Source organism: Tasmannia lanceolata, unplaced genomic scaffold, assembly GCF_043159265.1.
Source record: "Tasmannia lanceolata isolate RefF3 unplaced genomic scaffold, GAP_Taslan_0.1 ptg000015l, whole genome shotgun sequence".
In the NCBI taxonomy this organism is placed as follows: domain Eukaryota; kingdom Viridiplantae; phylum Streptophyta; class Magnoliopsida; order Canellales; family Winteraceae; genus Tasmannia; species Tasmannia lanceolata.
This window is the reverse complement of record NW_027518692.1, coordinates 29,540,195-29,561,514: the sequence shown is the minus strand read 5'-3', so window position 1 is coordinate 29,561,514 and position 21,320 is coordinate 29,540,195. Positions and strand designations below refer to the sequence as shown.

At 39.7% G+C, this 21,320-nt stretch overlaps 1 protein-coding gene across 2 annotated transcripts; it reads left to right on the top strand.

Moving 5' to 3' along the window:
• Nucleotides 1–1,321: 1,321 nt before the first annotated feature.
• LOC143846194 (RNA-binding (RRM/RBD/RNP motifs) family protein) lies at nt 1,322–20,319 on the top strand. Of its 2 annotated transcripts, XM_077354618.1 has the most exons (10): nt 1,322–1,787; nt 2,486–2,548; nt 3,894–3,975; nt 4,374–4,448; nt 4,732–4,810; nt 4,997–5,042; nt 9,550–9,659; nt 9,870–9,939; nt 19,729–19,811; nt 20,110–20,319. In XM_077354618.1, the coding sequence occupies exons 1-10, from the start codon at nt 1,350–1,352 to the stop codon at nt 20,150–20,152; spliced, it is 1,089 nt and encodes a 362-aa protein (XP_077210733.1). In that variant the 5' UTR covers nt 1,322–1,349; the 3' UTR covers nt 20,153–20,319. The 2 variants fall into 2 exon arrangements, with proteins under 2 accessions (XP_077210733.1, XP_077210734.1); XM_077354619.1 differs by lacking the exon at nt 4,374–4,448.
• Nucleotides 20,320–21,320: the final 1,001 nt, after the last annotated feature.

Sequence of the window (21,320 nt, the reverse complement as noted above, 5' to 3'; positions counted from 1 at the left end):
TATAAGCGTAGCAGTGGTTTAGAGGGTTTATAAGTGTATAATATATGGTAAACAGTGGTTTAGACTGTTTATAAGTGGTTTAGAATGTTTATAAGTGGTTTATAGTGTTTATAAGTTGTTTATACAATGTAAGCAGTGGTTTATAGTGTTTGTAAGTAGTTTATATAGGGGTAAGCAGTGGTTTAGAGTATTTACAAGTGGTTTATATAGCGTAAATAGTGGTTTAGAGTGTCTGTAAGTGGTTTATATATGAGTAGCAGTCGTTTAGAGTATTTACAAGTGGTTTATATAGCGTAAACAGTGGTTTACAGTGTCTGTAAGTGGTTTATATAGGAGTAGCAGTGGTTTTAGAGTGTTTATAAGTTGTTTATTTATGATTACCAATGGTTTTGGGTTTTTGGCTAAAAAATAGTGTTTTGGAGGAAGAAGATGATGGATTATGGTTAGATTTGAGGAATTTTGAGGAAAAATGGATAATAGAGTTAGGGTTTGGAAAGGGTTTGAGAGAGAAGGGAAAAATAATGAATAATAGAAGGGGTAATTGAAAAAAAATCGCATGTTCCAGGGCTTTAAACATGCATGGAACAGTTCTTGGAATTCTGAGAACTTTTTTTTTTCTAACTGTGATGTTTGCTACGGAATTCCGAGAGAAAAGCTTGGACTTTCGAGCAAATTTTTTTTTTTACTATGTTGTTTACTGCGGAATTCCGAGAATTTTTTTTTCTCAGAAATTTGCTGGTGAGATTTGCAGAGGGAGAGAGAGAGAGTTGTCGAAAAATTTCCGCCGGCAAGGGGTATTTGCAGAGAGAGACGGAGAGAGTTGCCGAAAAATTTCCGCCGGCAAGGGGTATTTGCAGCGAGAGAGAGAGAGAATTGCTGGAAAATTTCTGCCGGCAAGGTATTTGCAGGGAGAGAGAGAATGTTAAAAAAAAGAAAAAAAAGAGAGTAAAACTATCATTTTTTTACAATGAGGGCATTTTTGTCCTAAACCCATCCAAACTAGTCAACATCACTTCAAATTTGTAATTTAGAAAACACCCCCTTGCCACGTCATAATCAGTAGAAAGCCCTCTTTTTTAGTCATTTTCCCTTGATAAAAAGGTGATTATTCTAAGTTGGAATGAAGATATTTGTTCGGTTCCACTCATGGTCTCCTACTCAGTCACCATATGATTGTTCTTTTTTTAATCCCTTTAATCAAAGGTCAAGAGTCATCCAATGAAAGTGGGGCCAAATTGCAAATGGCCAAGAATATCTACGGGACACGTGTACGGATGATGGTGACCCTAGCCTTTAGCCTTAGATAAGAGTTGGAAAGAGAGCAAAAATTTGGAGTTGGTTTGTTGTGTATGATGGATTCCAACGATCGGCAATATGGTTTGCTCCTTATGGATTCCAACGAACGGCAACAATATTTGGGGGTGGTAAGAGACCCACCCCCTCACCTCAACCACAACCCTTCGATCCTCCTCCATTCTCAATCTCAGCCATTCATCTCCTCCACTTCTTCCTCTCTCCCATTCCAGCTCTCAGTCTCCGGTGGCGGCGAGAGCACCACCATGTCTATGCCGACGGGAATCCATCACCCGTACGGTCTCCATTACCATCACCAGAATCAGAATCCAGTAGGTGTGGGTTATGATAATCCGGATGAGAACAAGATCATCAACACACTCTTCATCTCTGGACTCCCTGATGATGTGAAGCCACGTGAGATCCACAATCTCTTTAGCAGGCGTCATGGCTTTGAGTCCTGCCAGCTCAAGTACACTGGTCGCCGCAATCAGGTCTCTCTCTCTCTCTCTCTCTCTCTCTCTCTCGTTAGGGTTTTGTAACCAAGGTTTTTAAATTTCAGTTTTGGTTTCGGTTTCAATACGAAATTTAGGGCGAAATCTTGTAAAATCATAGAAACATTTCGGTCTTTTTTAGAAATTTCTTGAAGGAGTCTTGTGTTCTTCTCTTTTCTGGGATTGGAGTTGTATGTCTTTGCTTTTACATCCGAAAAGTTGCATGCTCATGTTCCTTGTATTTCGGCTGATACTTTTATAAAATCCCAAAATATTCGGGCGAAAATTTGAAATTTCGGACAATTTTGTATTTCTCTGAATCCAAGTGGATTTCGTTTTATGGCCGAAACATTTTGTTTTGACCAAAACTTCAAACCATGGTTAGGGTTAGGGTTAGGGTTAACTTTTTTTCTTCTTTTTTTCCCCTAATAATGTTGTTCTCATGTTGTTGATTTCTTCATTTTGCTGTTGTTGATTTATTCATTTTACTGTTGATATTTTTCATTTTGTGAGGGAACTAGAGTTGATTGAAGAATGCATGACTTTTATTTATTTTTGTTATAAAGAGAATTACTAATTCTGCTAGTTTTCAGTTTTAAGCTCAATTTCTTTTTCCCTTTTGTTACTTTTATGCCTAAATGTTATTTCAATTTTTTATATATAATTCATTTGTTTATATTGTTGATTGCGCTTTACAGGTTGTTGCATTTGCTACTTTTTCTAATCACACATTGGCGATGGCGGCTTTGGATGCGCTGAATGTAAGAACTAACAATGGTCGTAAATCTGTTACTTTTTTTTTTGACCTATGATTTAGTCTGCACTTTGAATTTATTGCTGACACACATGTCCTGCTGGACCTGCTGTGTCCGACACGACATGCTTGTCCACCCGTGTTGACACTCCTTTGGACACTTTTAAATGTATTGCAAGGAGTGTAGAGTTAATGTGGGTGTGTGGACATATATTTGTGTAATAATCAATAATTTTATGTGTATGTAGGTGTCATCATTTCAAGATTTTTAGATGTTGCCATAACAACTCATATCCGTGTCGATACTCGACACACGTATCCATATCTACAAATTATAATTATATATACTTTCTATTTTATCCGTGTCCCTGTTTCTAAATTTTGGGGGTTTGCCGTGTCCGACACTCTGTGTCAGTGTCGACACACGACACTCATGTCCGTGTCCATGTCCACAGATCATTGGTTAACAGACAGCCCAGAAAATAAGAACTATCAATTTGAAAGTATATTGCAATGAAAACTATAACATTCCAGCTTACCTACCACAGGAAAAAAACTATAGTAGTAAATGATAGAAAGCTGTTAATTTTCTTGGAAAATCTAAATCCATTAATGAATTAGAAAAGAACATGAGATCTTTCATGGTGGGAGAAAAAAACAGAGAGCGATATAGAATATAGAATTCGTTGAAATGGAAAAATCTTATGTAGTCTAAAAATGGGCATGTTCACACACAAGAAAAAAAATTTCATATACTTTTTCATATCTCGAGTCAATGTTTAGGGCTAAATTTGAAACTTCTCGGTGTCTTTATAAGAATTAAATAACCCAATCTTTTCAGCAAAATAAATATTGCAAGGTGGGTTTTAACAAATAATTTAGCCCATACAATATTTTCATGATTCTCAGCCAGAATTTTGATAAGACAATAGACAGTGTTTTACTTTGTATGTAGGAAGTTATTTTGAAAGTGAAAACATGGAGTTTACATTTTAGATGAATTATAATATCATGTCATCCTTCGTTCTTTTTATCAACATTTTGATTTGTTAATAGTTGAAACTAACCATTGTCTTCATGTAGAAAGCAACCGAGAAAAAGTAACATACAAAGCTTTGAAGGCTTAAAAGCATAAGCACTTGCTTATTTTTCAAAAAAAAGAAAAAACCTTATAATATCATGTCATCCTTTGTTCTTTTTATCAACATTTTGATTCGTTAATAATTGAAATTAACCATTGTCTTCATGTAGAAAGCAACCGAGAAAAAGTAACATACAAAGCTTTGAGGGCTTAAAAACATAAGCACTTGCTAATGTCTTGATATTGTCCTCTATGATGATCCTTTTTTCAGGGCGTAACCTTTGACCCTCAAACAGGAGCTACTCTGCATGTTGAGCTGGCTCGATCGAATTCGCGGCACAAACGCTCACGTGGTAATGTAGTATTTGTTATTCTCTAGTAGTTAAAACTTTAACTATTATAAGTTGTTGCTTTGGCTCAATTATTAAATTATTAAATATGTATTCCTGGGCCAGTTTGGTCAGGTGTGGAGAATGTTATGCTGACATCAAGGTTTGAAATTTCAGTTTCGGTTTCGGCCTTGGGAAATCCAGAAATTTCGGCCGAAATTCTGTAAACAATTACTGAAATTTCAGAAAAATAAGATTTTTTGGCAGAAATTTTGGCCAATATATGAAATTCCGGAAAAAATAAAAGAAAATAAATTTGGCCGAAATTTCAGCCGAAATTTTGGAATTTTAGCTGAAATTTCAAACCATGGCTGAAATCAAGAAATCTGAGCACGTCAGTAACATGCGGTTTTTGTATACAGGGACTGGAGTCTATTGGGTAATTGATAAGAGAGTTAAAGCACCAAATGATGCTTATGAAACTGGGAGTGATGACGGTAATGAACCATATGAATGGTGGATTTAAGTGGAAAATACCATGGAGGTTTTTATTGTTTGATGTTATTATTAGTATTGGGTTTATTCTACGGGTGAAGAATTATTTCATGCCAATTGCCCTATATTTTATCACTTTTAAGACTTCTACAGTAATTAATTAGTGCTTTATCTGCCTTGGTTTTCCACTCCTCACATGCCTTTGACTGAGAATTTCGCAGTCTAGATTGCACTAGAGACACAGTCAGCTCACTTGCACATGTTTTGTCACATTTGCACATTCAGGACATGGTGGATCTGATGAACCATCCAGTACTGATAAACCTAATTCCAGCAACAAGGGTGCTTTAACTGCCGCACAGAGGTTGAAATGCACTTCTCAAATCACAATAATTGTTTGGTTGGATTATTATAGTAGCTGATTTCATATATTCATTGATAGCTGACTAGATATTGGAGTCTTTTGTTTCAATAGAATAATGCATATTGTAGGCCTATTGGAATCTCCACTTGAAACTAACTTTATCTTCTTCTTTTTTCTTGTGTTCAGTGCTAAGACAATGGGTGACCTGGATAATGCTCAAGCTACACCACATGTAAGTGCAGATCATGTCTCCCAAGGTTCTATAGTAATATTGGAATTCATATGGTGATATACTATAAATTGTTACAAAAACACAGCATGAGGTGCCTCCCTCATCAATAGATAGGGGAAGGGGAAGAGCAAGTTATTGCTACTATTATATTATTATATCACGAGGTGTTCGTCGATTAGAATGCACAAAATATACGATAATGAAACAATTGGCGTTTTTGTTTTCTTTTCGTTTCTAGGAACATTTTAGTTTTAATGTTTTATGTTGTGGAGAAGTATTCGTGTTCCTACTGCAAATAAACTTCTTAGCTGAATGCTTTTTCATCTAGGAAAAGAATGAGAGTATCAAATTTCTGGAATGAGATACATGCAGCATATGAATACAACTCAACTCAACTCAACTAAGCCTTTGTCTCAAACAAGTTGGCTAATGAATCCTTCAGAAAATTTTCTTGCTATTTTCGATTGAATCTTACGATTCGATCGTAAATAGTTCGATTTATAGTATTCATGCGATTTATCCTAATTAAGTTTTGTATGAAAAAATAGAACTTTTCGTGAATCTTCTCGTGAGAATATAAGGGGGGTGATGCGTACTGCGGGGGGGTGTGAAACTATCATCGCCCTTTTTATATTTTTCATATATATATATATATATGAGAATAGAGTTCCTAAGGGTGCCCTCATATAAGCTTATATGATATATGAGGTGGCTCTCACAAAACATAAGGGGCCCACATTGTTAGGATGATCCGAAGCATTCATTTGAAAGGCCTCATCATAGATAGGGTGTGTACAAAAAATCAGCTCCATTGGATCATCCTAACCCCTCCAAAAGTGGGGGAACAAATGGGCAGATTTGTGGACAAAACGTGTCTATCCATTTTTGCCCCCACTTTTGGAGGGGTTAGGATGATCCAATGGAGCTGATTTTTTGTACACACCCTATCTATGATGGGGCCTTTCAAATGAATGCTTCGGATCATCCTAACAATGTGAGCCCCTTATGTTTTGTGAGAGCCACCTCATATAAGCTATATGAGGGCACCCTTAGGAACTCTATTCTCATCTATTCTCATATATATATATATATATATATAGAGCATGCATTTGCTGCGCTCGAGCACAGAAACAGGGTGCGACCACATTTTGGGTGGGATCCAAAGCATTCATTTGATGGGCCCTTTCATGGGTAGGGTGTCCACCAAAAATCAGCTCCATTGGATCGCCTTAGGGTGTCCATTTGTGGGGCAAAAAATGGACAGATTTGTGGACAAACAGTATCTGTCCATTTTTGGCCCCATAAATGGACACCCATTGGTGATCCAATGGAGCTGATTTTTGGTAGGGCCCTCATCCATGATGGGGCCTTCACAATGAATGCTTAGGATCACCCCCCCATTGGCCCCACCTCCCTGTTTCTGTGCTCGAGCGCAGCAACCCTTTTCTCATATATATATATATCGGAAAAGTGTTGCTACTCGGTCTTGTAGCTAAGCTTATCTACTCGGTCGGGTTAAATACAGTGGGGCCCCACATTGTTTGGGTGATCCAAACCATTCATTTGAAAGCCCCTTACCTAGATAGGGTGTCCACAAAAAATCAAACCCATAGGATGATCCTAACCCATCCAACAGTGGAGGGAAAAATGGGCAGATTTGTGGACAAACTGTGTCTGTCCATTTTTTCCCATTTTCCCCTCCACTGCTGGATGTGTTAGGATGATCCTATGGATCTGATTTTTTGTGGACACCCTATCTAGGTAAGGGGCTTTCAAATGAATGGTTTGGATCACCCAAACAATGTGGCCCCCCACTGTATTTAACCCGACCGAGTAGATAAGCTGACCGAGTAGATAAGCTTATCTACTCGACTGAGTAGCATCACTTTTCCCTATATATATATATATATATATATATATATACACACACATAGAGAAAAGGGTTGCTGTGCTCGAGCGCAGCTAGGCTTAGCTGCGCTCGAGCACAGAAACAGGGGTGTGGGGCCATTGAGGGGGTGATCCTAAGCATTCATTTGGAAGGCCGCATCATGGATGGGGGGCCTACCAAAAATCAGCTTCATTGGATCACCAATGGGTGTCCATTTGTGGGGCAAAATATGGACAGATACTGTTTGTCCACAAATCTGTCCATTTTTGGCCCGACAAATGGACACCCTAAGGTGATCCAATGGAGCTGATTTTTGGTGGACACCCTACCCATGAAAGGGCCCATCAAATGAATGCTTTGGACCCACCCAAAATGTGGCCCCACCCTGTTTCTGTGCTCGAGCGCAGCAAATGCATGCTCATACATATATATATATATATATATATACATATATATATGTGTATATATATATATATATATATATATATATATATATATATATGAGAAAAGTGTAGCTACACATACGTGTAGCTAACTTAGCTACACCGACGGCTTAAAATACAGTGGGCCCCACATTGTTTGGGTGATGCAAACCATTCATTTGATGGGCCCTCACATAGATAGGGTGTGCCCAAAAAATCAGCTCCATAGGATCATCCCAACCCTACGATTTGTGGAGGCAAAAATGGACGCCTAAAAACCTTCACAAATCTGTCCATTTTTGCCTCCACAGTTTGAAGGGTGGGGATGATCCTATGGAGCTGATTTTTTGGGCACACCCTATCAATGTGAGGGTCTATCAAATGAATGGTTTGGATCACCCAAACAATGTGGGCCCACTGTATTTTAAGCCGTTGGTGTAGCTAAGTTAGCTACACGTATGTGTAGCTTCACTTAACTCTCTCTCTCTCTCTCTCTCTATATATATATATATATATATATATATACATATATATATATATATATAGAGAGAGAGAGAGAGAGAGAGAGAGAGAGAGAGAGAGAGAGAGAGAGAGTTAAGTGAAGCTACACATACGTGTATATATATAGAGGAAAGTGAAGCTACACCGCCGGTGTAGCTAACTTAGCTACGCCGCCGGCTTAAAATACAATGGGCCCACATTGTTTTGGTGATCCAAAGAATTCATTTGATTGGCCCTCACATAGATAGGGTGTCCACCAAAAATCAGCTCCATAGGATCATCCCAACCCTACGATTTGTGGAGGCAAAAATGAACGTGTAAAAACCTTCACAAATTTGTCCATTTTTGCCTCCACAGTTTGAAGGGTTGGGATGATCCTATGGAGCTGATTTTTGGTGGACACCCTATTTATGTGAGGGCCTATCAAATGAATGGTTTGGATCACCCAAATAATGTGGGCCCACTGTATTTTAAGCCGTCGGTGTAGCTAAGTTAGCTACACGTATGTGTAGCTTTACTTAACTCATATATATATATATATATATATATATGAGGAATATGTTCGTGCGCTCAAGCTCTATTAAGGAATGGTGCGCTTGAGTGCACCAATCACATGGGTCCCACAATTTGTGTGAGGATCCAAACCATTCATTTGCAAGGGCCTATCATAGATAGGGTGTGTACTAAAAATCAGCTCCATTGAATCATCCTAACCCCTCCAAAAGTGGAGGGCAAAAATGTGCAGATTTGTGGTCTGTCCATTTTGACCTCCACAAATGGATGGGTTAGGATGATCCTATGGAGCTGATTTTTTGTACACACCCTATATATGTAAGGTCCTTTCTAGTGAATGCTTTGGATCATCCTAACAATGTGGGCCTCATTGGTTTGAGAGCTCAAGCTCACGAATATGTTCCAACGCTCAAGCTCACAATCCTTTTCCTCTCTCTCTCTCTCTCTCTCTCTCTCTCTATATATATATATATATATATATATATATATATATATATATATATATATATATATATATATATACGAGGAAAGTGAAGCTACACCACCGGCTTAAAATACAATGGGCCCACATTGTTTGGGTGATCCAAAGAATTCATTTGATTGGCCTATATATATATATATATATATATATATACGAGGAAAGTGAAGCTACACCACCGGCTTAAAATACAATGGGCCCACATTGTTTGGGTGATCCAAAGAATTCATTTGATTGGCCCTCACATAGATAGGGTGTCCACCAAAAATCAGCTCCATAGGATCATCCCAACCCTTCAAACCGTGGAGGCAAAAATGGACAAATTTGTGAAGGTTTTTACACGTTCATTTTTGCCTCCACAAATCGTAGGGTTGGGATGATCCTATGGAACTGATTTTTGGTGGACACCCTATCTATGTGAGGGCCAATCAAATGAATTCTTTGGATCACCAAAACGATGTGGGCCCATTGTATTTTATGCCGGCGGTGTAGCTTCACTTTCCTATATATATATATATATAAATTTTTTTTTTTTGAATGAATCTTACGGTTCACGATCCGATACGATTCGACTCCTATTAGGATTTACGATCCGATATGATTTGACCCCTATTACGATTTACGATTCGATTCTGACTTTCAAAAACATTAATAGGCATGTTTCTGCAACTTGCCAATTCACTTAGTTTGCACCTATTGTTGCAGGAACAGTTGGAAAAGCCTGTAGGAGCCGAAATACCACCATGTTCTACGTTGTTCATTGCAAATCTGGGCCCAAGTTGCACTGAGGAAGAACTTAAGCAAGTTTTGTCCCAGTATGTTGACAGACTGTTCCTGTTTCTTCCTTTCCCCCTGTTTTTATGCATTCATAATTTTTCTGCTTTGTCCCGTCATTCATCAAATGATGGGTTCTGCGTGGCTGTGCCTTAAGAAGTACATGTGTTTTTTTATTTTCTCTTGAACATAATTCTTTGTCGACTACTATTGGCTAAAAATGTTATACATTCTGTTATTTTTCTTGCTAGATATACTGGATTCCATATGCTTAAGATGCAGGCAAGAGGTGGAATGCCGGTTGCCTTCGCTGATTTTCAGGTATATTGTTGCTTATGGCTAGAAGACTAGTTCTTATCTCATGAAATTGACATTTGTTAAGGCCATGTCTGGCAGCCAAGAATTTTTTTTCATGATAAATCGGTATCTTCAAGTGGTAAGAGAGGGGTAAGTCGGTGGGAGGAGAGAGATTTTAGAGGGCATGATGAGATGAGCAGGGGCAGTGGCTAAAAATCAGGAAAAAGTCGATCCTATTTTAAGTAGAGTTTTTTGTTTCCTGATTTTTAGCCACTTCTATCACTTGGAGACACTGGTTTCCTGATTTTTAGCCACTTCATCCTTGTCTCCACTTGGAGACACCGATTTATCATGAAAAAAAAATTCATGGTAGTCAAACGCGCCCTAAGCCGTCATCATCAGTTTCATTCGTATAGTGATTTTCTTCTAGTTTTTTGTTTCTACCAAATTACGAATACTGGCATTTGTATCGATTGCAATTACCAATATGTTAGAAATCGAATAAGATCAAAATAGTCTTAAGCTGCTGCTGTGTCATTGACTGCTTCAATTTGATGGACCTATGTGCACTAACAGAGTTGCAATGCCTAATTTATTTGACTACTCAGTAACTTGTATATACAGAGTCACTGCACATTGGTTTTTCATGATACAAGGTCATGTTGATAGGATATGCATTGATGTTGCTGTTCACTTTGCGTAGGGATTTTGTGTGGAATGTAATACTACGAACTAAAAAATACAAAAGATGTAGCTAAATGAAAAGTGAAATAAAGGAGAAATTCTACGATGGGCAAATAATGTGGCAAGCAAGTAGAAATTGCAATTATCTTATGAAATAAGACAAGAAAAGATAAGATTTGATTGAACAATACTATAGGATTATGTTTACTACAAAGCATAAAACCACACACAATTAAAAGGAAAGAAAGAAAAGATCTATTGATTCCCTTGTCCTGTGATCTCGCGGATTTGAAAAAAGGGAATGTCGGGTGGTGAGAAGAGTGGTTTAATGGGGTGGGAATGAGAGATGGGGTTTGTCGGGATTTGGGTGGGATGATGACACGATAAGCACGATAAGAAGCACCCCTCAATCGATAGGTCAAAGACAGAGACATAGTACCAGTGACATCTCTAATCTTTGAGAAAATCGGGGTTGCAACAGAGTCAACCAATGACCGGAGCATCTTAGCAGACACTGGAGAGAAATCCCTAGTCACTTCGTCGCTCCAAAATCTTTTTGCGAAATCCAAAGCACCTGTATTTGAAATGAGAGACTTTTCTTTAGATATAGTTATAGTACACTCAAACCAAATATCTTGGGTTGCGGCCGCCACCTTCTCGTCTACGATCACCATCGCCAAGAATGGCATAGTCGCAAAACTGAGTGTGGAGGATTCCTGTGCCTCCTATGGTATGTGTGTTTGGCTGGACTGTCTTCCTCGATAAAATATTTGTGTAACTGCCACATGCTGATTTTTGACCATTGCGCTCTATGTGTGGAGGCAGGCGAGACAATGAATCATATTTTCCTACATTGCAGATTGGCTTGTGAAGTGCGGAGCAAAGTCTTTAGCAGATTTAACTTGGTGTGGGTTTTTCCCATCGAGCAGAGTCTTACGGCTACCGTCTGCTAAATAATCGGATTGCTGGCCATCCATGGCCGGCAAGACTGACTAAAGTTATTTTCCTCGACACCTCACCTTTAATTGTTCCTCTCCATCGCCAGCAAGGGTGAAGCTGCGGCCCAAATATGGCTATCGTCGGCATGCTGATGCGAAATTGGAAAACCCTTGTCACATTCCTTTATTTCCCTTTATCAGACTTACCATGGTCAAACATATGGAGACCCCACAATGACGAAAACTACTCTTGCTTTGCTCGTCCTCGCTCTTCCACTCTCGGCCAGAAGAACTGGTGGCTTGCCAACCCGACACCACCCTAGCCATGCCCATCTGGGTGGTCGCCAACCCAGCCTGGTCGAGAGAAGGGGAACCGTAACATACCCACAAAGAAGGGGATTTCTTATTGGGAACGTATGGATGTCGAACTAGGTACATCCTTTTCTAGCGTATAGGGATACTCAAGAACAAGAACACATAAAAAGAAAATTTCATACTCAAGGTACAAATCAAAAGCTCAATATGGAAGCATACTTTCACCAAATGTTTCCTTCAAAAAGGAATTCCTTCCAAGCATAACTACTGTCCCTAGGAAATATGGGAAGAAGAGGAGAAAACAGCTGGAGAAGGCAGGCACCAAGAGACCCAAATTTCACCAACAGGACAATGCCTTCGAAGCAGAAGAAAATTCCCCTGAAAATGTCTCACCACATCATGGAAGGATTCTCCGAAGTTTGTCTGTACAACATGGGACTCCTCTTCGTAATGATAGGGACAAGAACATTGGTCTAAGCGATTCAAATTCTAAGGATGATATTGAAGGCGGTCAGAGCACACCTTAGAAGAAGACCTCAAAAGCCATAGGCTAAAGTCAAACAGGCAGGTAAGAGGCAAATCAGGAAGAAGAAAGTGAAGAGAGCTCGAAGCAAACATTGATATGATAATAAAAGAAAATGTGACAGGGCTTTTGCAAAAAGCAAGAACTATTATTGCACAAGCACAATATATATTGCGTCAAAGGGAGTGGGAAGAATTTCTTCTCTCACAAGTGTCTCGTGCAGCACCAGTGGGTCCACATCAATGGCTGCCCTCTGAAATTCCACTGGAAGGGGTGCAAGATGTCATTCAAGTGGGCATGGGCAAGAACAGAGCACATCAAGGCGTGCACGGTAGTTCGGCCTTTTGTGTGTCAGGAAGCGGGTTGTGGTCAAACATTCTGATTTGCGTTTGATTTCAGATCATTCCGCAAAGAAAGTGCGGGGATGACAATTTCAACATAAACATGATTTTTTGTTTCGCATCCAAAGGGTTGTAAATTATACATGGATGATGCAAGTTTCATTGATAGAAGTGTAGAGTAGGGCATGAATTCTCAAATTTTTTTGTTCTTTAAGAATGGCATCTGATTTTCTCTTTCATTTAGCCCATTCAATTAATTCAATCACAACAACAGCCGGGAACAACCCAACATCTTGCAAATCCTCAAAAGAGGTCGTCACTTGTCAGCTCCAAGTACGGAGGTGCCCTCCTACATAAAATGACTGAAGGGACACTAGTTCTTTTTTCACTCACTTCCTTCGGGTTGCTGAGTAAGTTGTGGTCAAACTTGCAATGACAATGTCGCCACAGATTTGTCTTCACACCAAGGCCTTCAGCTCAAGTCTGTTATAACCCTCGAACCATTGGTTGTCCATTTTGACATAGAATTGCTCCAGATGGATGTAAAAACACCTCTTAAACAGTGGGATAAGATTTTCGAGATGTGGTCCTAGATCCCTCCATGAGTCTTTTATTAGATCTAGAGTCGGGAGGGGAGAGGGGACAAGATTTTGAGTGGATCTTTGGCTAGATGAGTCCTTTTTATGCCATGCATTTTTGGACCTATATCTTTTGGCTATCGTTGGATGGGCTAGAAAGTGTGGCTATATGAGGAGGTGGTGGATGGGATCTGAATTGGTTCATTAGGCTTAGACGCAACCTAAGGGATAGTGAAATAGACAGCCTTACATCGTTACTAGGTCTTCTTAGTTCTTATTATTGTTCTCCTCTTGTTCCTGACCATAGAGTCGTGCTCCCAGATACTCATGGTTCTTTCTCTAGTTGATATTTTTTCACTGCTTGATCAAGAAGGATGAGAAAGATAGTCGTTTTGCAAGGCTCTGGAAATTAGTTGCTCCCTCATGGGTGACGACCTTTGCTTCTATGGTGCCGATAAAAAAATTAACACATGACTGACTCAGAAGAAGGAACATTCGCCTTGCCAGCTGGTGCATTTTATGCATGAAAGAGGAGTCCTTAGATCACGTCGTGGTACATTGTCCTTCTGCTCATTAGCTATTGCTTTCCATTACCAGAAGCTTCAGACTCTTCATTTCAGCAGTCAATCAAGAACACTATCCTACATTCGTGGGGTGGACTCTTTGGTAAATCATGACATATACTTTGGGGCCTGACACTTTGTACCAAGGAAGCAGGATTCTTCCCTGGGCGTGGGGAACCTCGATTCCCCAGTTATCGAATCCGAAATGGGAATCTTCTCGAATCCCCAAAAACTGGGAATCCTGGTTCGGATTCGCCGGAAACCCGATTCCCATTTTTGGGAATCGCAGTTTGTGATTCCCCGGAAACGTGATTCCCACTTTTGGGAACCGCGGTTTATTATTATGTGAAACACGATTTTCCAGCGATTCCCTGGAGATTCTCTGGTCATTTCCAACTCCCCAACGATTCCCGGTGACTCCCCAGTGAGTCTCCTTTGACTCATCGGCGACTTCACAATTCCTGCTTCCGATCATTCCGGGGGCCTTCGATTCCCACTTTCGATTTCCGTTTCGATTCCCGCTTTTGATTCGCGCTCTGGCAACCAGTTTGTACTGATTTGGCATATTTGGAAGGAGAGAAATAATCGTATCTTCAACGAAGCAAAGAGTCGATTGGAAAGGATAATGCTATAATTCAAAATAGATCTCATTTTTGGGGAAGAAATGAAAAAAATATTCTTGAATTATAATACGAGAGACATACATAGAAATGGAGGACTATTATTCGAGAAAATGGTATGGAGATTAGAGCTATTCCAAGATGGCACCCTCGTTATGGATGGATCAATCTTAATTTTGATGGAAGTTCCAAAGGTAATCCAGGTTGTGCAGGTATTGGCAGTATAGTTTGCAACTTAGACGGAGGCATGTTATTAACTTTTTCAGGTCTGATGGGCGTGTGTGATTCCATTAAGACGGAAGGAAGAGCCCTTATTTGGAGATTGAGATGGTATGCTAATTCTATGAATGGTCCATTAGTCATTGCAGGTATTAGAGATATTCCAAGGTCGTGCCATCCCTCTAAGGCCCTCTTTAGTTGAGTTACTTTCCATTGTGTTTTGACGGAAATGAGGTTTATTTTTTGTCAAAACTCCATCGACAGTTTGTTCTGTCGTCCCAATTGTCCCAGTGTTAGGCTAGAATCCAAATGTTTTTTTTTTTTTTTTTTTGAAATGATGCATAATTTTATTAAAGAAAAGAAAAAGGGGAAAAACACACGACCGAGGTGGTCAGAACTACAAAAAAGCAACCGAGCTAAAAGATAAAGTACATCAAGCAAGAAATAGCAATAATCGAAAGCGCAAAAAGCTTCGCTCTCTTCCTATCCACTCTTGATCAGGCGAGCTGATTTGCCTTGCCATTAACCAATCTCCAAACATACTGGAAACGAACCGCTTGCCCCCCTCGCTCCCGATCCTGAATCTCGTCAATCAAGTCCGTGAACCTCCATGGGTAGGGTCGGCCTCCATCCATGCACCTAATGACACTGAGGAAATCTCCCTCCGCAATAAATATTCCCTTATCTCTATTGCCAATTATCTTGATTCCCTACAGCACTACGGTCACTTCTGCCTCATTAGAGTCCTTGTCTCCTTGACACCAGCGGGGCCCAAAAAAGCCCACCTGGTGGATCTAACATCTTTGAGAATCCCCTCTACTCCAGGCTGACCAGGGTTACCAATGCTTGATCCGCTAAAATTTAACTTCAGCCAACCTGCATTTGGATGGGACCATCTGGGGGAGACCATCTCCACCCTATCCTTGCTTAAGAAAATCTCCTTCCAACACCGTCTGAGATCTGTGCTAGAGAGGATGTGTTTTCTGTCAAAACTCCCTATCGCTGATGTGGCACCCCAATGTTTTCTGTCTTCCACAGGGTTACCAATGCCTTTTCTGTCTTCCCAATGTTTTCTGCCAAAACACACCCACACACTCTTCTCCCCTCACTCGCCATCTGCCTCTTGCTAGCTGCATTAGGCACTAACCCGCCCTCTGACCAAGATCTCCCTATACGTTGTTGACAGTAAAAATCAGCAAACCAAATACGTACAACCGACTACGTACAACCCTCATTCTCATCAACGGCCGCAAGACTCCCTCCCTCCCTATCTCTCTCTCAGATTCTTACCTTTTCTTTCCAATCGAATGGTTTTTTCTCTTAATCTTTCCTTTCGTTTCCTTTTTCTTCTCGCCATGTCATATCCGCGGGTTTTCGACCCAAGAAACACAACTGAACGGAGCCTAATGGATGGATCAAGCTTAATTTTGATAGAAATTCCGAAGGTAATGATTATTAGCATTATATTTCAAGATTCAGACGAACACACATTATTAAAATTTTCAAGCCTGGTAAGGCAGGAGCTAATAGGGAGGATCTCGAAGTAGTATCATATTTGTAATCCTGTTCCTCAGTGGAGGATGGTGTAGGTCTGATCTTCAGAAGGGCACATTTTATTTTTCATGTACTAGCCCGGGAATGCCCGGTATTAATATTTTGTAAAAGCAGGTTGGGACTACCGGTCCCGAATGCTCTTTCAATTTTATGGAATATGTCATTTTTCAAAAAAAATAAAATTTCAAGCCTGGTGGGGTGTGATTCCAATGAGGCAATATCAAGAACCCTTCTTTGGGGATTGCGATGGTATGCTAATTCTGAGTGGTCTAGTAGTCATTGAAGGTATGGGTATTTGAGCTATTCCGAGGTGGCGCTCCATTAAAGCTTAATTTTGATGGAAGTTCCCAAGGTAATCCAGGTTGTGCAAGTATCAACAGTATATTTCATGACTCAGACGGCTACACATTATTAACCTTTTCAGACCTGGTGGGTGTTTGTGATTCTAATGAGGTAGACACAAGAGCCCTTCTTTGGGGACTGAGATGCTATGCTAATTCTTTAAGTGATCTATTAGACATTGAAGGTGATTCTTCATGCGTTATTGCATGGCCAACAAAAAAATCAGTAGGTTCTTGAAAAATAGTAGGCATTATTGATGAAATTAGAGATCTTTGCGTCAAATTAGGTCCTGAGTTCTAGCATAGAAAAGAAAAAGAAAAAAATTTCTCGCTAGTATTCTAACGATGTTGGAAAACTTTGAGAAAAGTGGGGACTCTTCCTCCTCAGATGAAGGGGACAAAATCGACTACAAGGGCGAAGGGTAAGGCTGCCAGAGATGACGGACTGGGAGTGGGGACAAGGAAGAGTTTCAAGAAGAGTGGATATGACAAAAATAGGGTGAACCTTGAATCGGCAACTAAAAGCGAGATAGCTATGGAGTATCTGAAACTCAACTCAACTCAACTCAACTCAACTCAACAAAGCCTTTTTCCAATGGAGTATCTGGAACTCCAGTGGAAAAAGTTTGAAGAGGACGCAAAGGGCAAGGAGGAGGAATTATTTCAACTCACAGGAAAGAGATCAATCAAGGAGGTATGTGTACCAGTCTATAAATTACCGTTCTTTCAGAAACACTTGGAAGAAGAGCATAATGCTCTTATGGAGACGGATTCGGATGGAGAAAATCAACAGAAGGAGGTTGGCACTGCTACCCGGACTTGGAGTCTATGATGTCTAGAGACTCGATGGACGTGGATCTCAGTGGAAAAATAAAAACTTGTCTTGGTAGGGCAGAAGTAGATTCCCGTAGAGGATGAGAAGGGAGTCACAATTGATGAAGAGAAGTCCATATTGGAGGAAGAAGAGCAAGCTTATTCACACTTCCATGATGAGAAGGCCATCTTGGAGGAAGAAGAGCAAGCCTATTCAGAAGAGTTTGAGGAGACGGCTAAAATGGGGGGTGTACTGGGTATAGATTACAAGGAAGACGTGGACGAAACAAAAAAAGATGTTTTTCGACACTGAGAAAAGGGACGTGGAAGAGAAGAAAGGTAAGTCCCCTGGTCGCGGGAGCCGAGAGCTTAAAGCTCTTTGGAAATGAAGGGGGGCTCTTTCTGTGTAAATACTCTCGTCGAATGCTTTTTGGGATGGTAGGGAGTTTTTGGAACTTTTGGTGGTTTGTGGTAGGCTACGGTAGTCCCTAGATGTTTTAAGGGATGGGAATGTTGTGCTGGGCTGGAAGCCTATGGTAAAAGTTTTTTGCTGATAAGAATTATGGGAATTTATTTTAGTTTATCAGAGTGTGCTTGAGGGACAATGTTCCTTCGCTGCTCGGGGGAGATTCTCTCCCCCTGATAACCATTCCTCCCCGTGGTGGTTGTTTGAAGTTTATCTTAGTTACAAAGGTGGGTGGAAAAATGACTTAGATCCTTGATGGATTTTGAGGCCTATGAACTCCTTGGTTTTCTGCAATTATATGGCTAATTGTTGGATTCTATGGTGTTTCTGTGGTTGGATTGTCTGGAAGGTATTACAGAAGGTTGCAGGGAAGGGTTGATGCAGGAGGAAGTTTTAGATGATGGTGGGAGTTTGATTATAGATCTTTACATTTTTTTGAACTTTTTGGTCGTGGAGTATTCTCTTGGATCCTCATACTATGTAAATCTGGTGGGACTACAGGTCCCCATGTATATTCCATGGTATGAATATAATAGTCAATTTTCAAAAGAAAAAAATGCTGAGGTCTGCTCATGAGCAAGCAGACAAATTGGCTAAATAGTTGCGGAGAATCAAGGCCTGTTTATTGTCTTCCAATCCAACGGTAGAAGCGCAGTTGGGGTCTTAGATGCGTTTTTTGTGGGTTTAATTATGGTGTATCTGCCCTGTTTCCCCTATGGGACTCCTTGTCCCATTTGAGTGTTCTATGCAGATGCGTTGTACATATTTAGCAATAAAATCTGTTTATCTTTCGAAAAAAACATATACACAGAAAAGAAAAGAACCTAGAAAGCTTTTAAAATCCTAACGTAGAAAGTTTTTACTTTTGGCAAAAATACCCTCGCTTAAAGCTCCCTACGAAACACTGTGAATAGTATTGTGAATAGTGTCATGGGGTGAAGCGGCCCTCTTTTATTTTATTTCACTCATGTGACTTAAGTGAAACTTTAAAAAAAAATCTGTTATACCCCAATTACTTAACACTCAAATCTGTTATACCCTAATTACGTAACACTCGTAAATAAGGTGATGGGTCCGCGCCAGAATTTGTCTCCCGAACAATCCCAATTCCTCTCTTCTTTGGCTCATGTTGCTGGTTCAGTTTTTGGGTCACGAACCACCCCAGCTTTAGCTCTAACTTCCACACATGTTGTTTCACTTCAGCTTCAACCTTAATATGAGATTGCAATCCGTTTTCATGTGAAATTGTAGTTTCTTGGTTCATATGTGGGCAAGGAAAATGAAGAGCGATTTGTTTTAGTATCTCATTTTTTGTTCATTTTTTGTACTCTTTACTCCATTTATGATAATTAACCTAATCATTAATTTTGTTCTTTTTGACATTTAATTAACAATTAGTAATTAAAATCCCTAATATTGATGACTTACTGCTGGAAAAATTACTCCCTTGAGACCCAGAAAGCTCCATCATATTGAACATCAATGTCAAACATCATAAAGGGTGTGGAACAGACTTTTTTTAAAACAGACACTTCAAATTTGGCAGTCATGCGGGGTGTGTCCTATATGTAAGAATTTAAAGGTAAATAAAATAAGACAGACTGATATGGTGGGAAACTTCCAAATTTATGGGCGGGCAATTCACCAATACCAGCCATCACTATGCTATTGATCTTTTATCTACTCACTGAAACATATTAGACTCTCAAATATGTTCCAATTTACAGCGAAATTTGACCCAAAAACTAGTTTTCCTCTCCTCTTCTTTTGATGCCCCTACACTTTTACTGCTTGCAACTGAATGCTTGTGTGATCTAATCTTTGCTTAGTTGAAAGCTTGAGATATTTGTATTTGCAGGAAATTGAACAAGCTACTGAAGCCATGGAAAGTCTTCAAGGCAGTTTGCTGGCCTCATCTGATCGTGGTGGATTACATTTGGAGTATCCTTTGCAAGAAGTTGAATTCTCTTCATTTTATGTACATTTCCAATAGGCTACTGATATTGGCACTACCATGTTTGATAATTGCAAAAACTTACTTTTTTTATTATTTAACTAGCTGCCAAAAGCTATTACAATTCCCCAAAATTCTCTCAGAAGGCATTTAGTTAAGAAAAGACAAACAGGATTTGTGCAACTATCAAAACATGGTAGTGCCAATATCAGTAGACTTCTAAGATCTTTTACTTTTTCATCTAACACTGCATACAAGTGATATTTCTTGACTGGGTTTGTTCAGATATGCAAGGTCTAAAATGAGGAAATCCCATGCTAAAGAGTGATCTTCATAAATAGCAGCTCTTAGAATTTCCAACAGCATGGGCTATTAGAGAATCATCCCTAATGTAGTTTCAGCTTATCCATGAAGTCAGATGTAGATTTAGACACCATAACTGTGTTTTGTTTGACTGTGACCTCTATGCTTAATAAATATCTTACTATTAATTAATCAATTGTAGGCATGTGGGACTCCGTAAATATAGTTAGGCGTGTTGCTTTCAAAGAAATGAGCCCTGAGAAAACCCTAAATTTTCGTCTGCATGGATGAAATTAATCTGAGTAATGATCTTTTGCATAAATTCTACACACCCAATTTCAGTGTATAGATCAACCCCACTCTTGACATCAATTGGGGCTGTTGTCCATGGGGATATCAAGCTGGGGATTGTTTTATCCTTGATACTCTTGCAATGAATAGGGTATATTATACAAGCAAGGTAGCCAATCCCAGGTACAGCTTATCCAAGGATTTCTATCCCCATCGCGACCAGCCCCATTGGATGTTTGTAACCCTTAGTCAGATAAACATGATTTTTAAAAAATGGTTAGGGGAAATATGGGCAAAACTCTGCATTGAACGGGCTAAATTCTGCATGATATGGATGGCTTGAATCGAATGGCATTTTTAGTGATTGGGTGGAGATGTATTATGGTTTATACACCATATTTGTGTGTACTTTACAAAGACTGAATGATTTAAGTGATATATCTGCCCCTGTTGATTACTTGGGACACCCAGGGCCAATGTACGTGGCAATCACCCCCATTGAATCCTTCTGACGTGAAGTACATCAGCCCCTCTGCAGTCATTGATACACTGCTGCTGGGTGTCCCTAGTAATCAAAAGGGGCGGATATATCACTTCCCTCAGGGCCCGTTTGGATACCTCATATTTTGTTTTTGGATTTGGAATTGAGTTTTGAATACAAAATGAATAGATCCACCAGCTCATGTTGAGAGAGAGAGAGAGAGAGAGAGAGAGAGAGAGAGAGAGAGAGAGAGAGAAGGGGGTACTTCCTAATGGTGGGGAGAGGTAGAAGGGCAAAGAGGGTGAATGAAACTGCTAGATCTGTGGATTTCCAATTATTTATTTCCATAGCATATTTGTAAATCTGATTTTTTTTCACTCAGTCACTAATTTGGAAATCAAAAGATTTGATCAGGATCCAA

Coding starts and splice junctions, on each gene's coding strand:
- LOC143846194 (XM_077354618.1), top strand. CDS start 1,350: ATGATGGATTCCAACGATCGGCAATATGGTTTGCTCCTTATGGATTCC. Junction 4,449..4,731: donor TGAAACTGGGAGTGATGACG/GTAATGAACCAT, acceptor TTGCACATTCAG/GACATGGTGGATCTGATGAA. Junction 9,940..19,728: donor TTGCCTTCGCTGATTTTCAG/GTATATTGTTGC, acceptor TTGTATTTGCAG/GAAATTGAACAAGCTACTGA.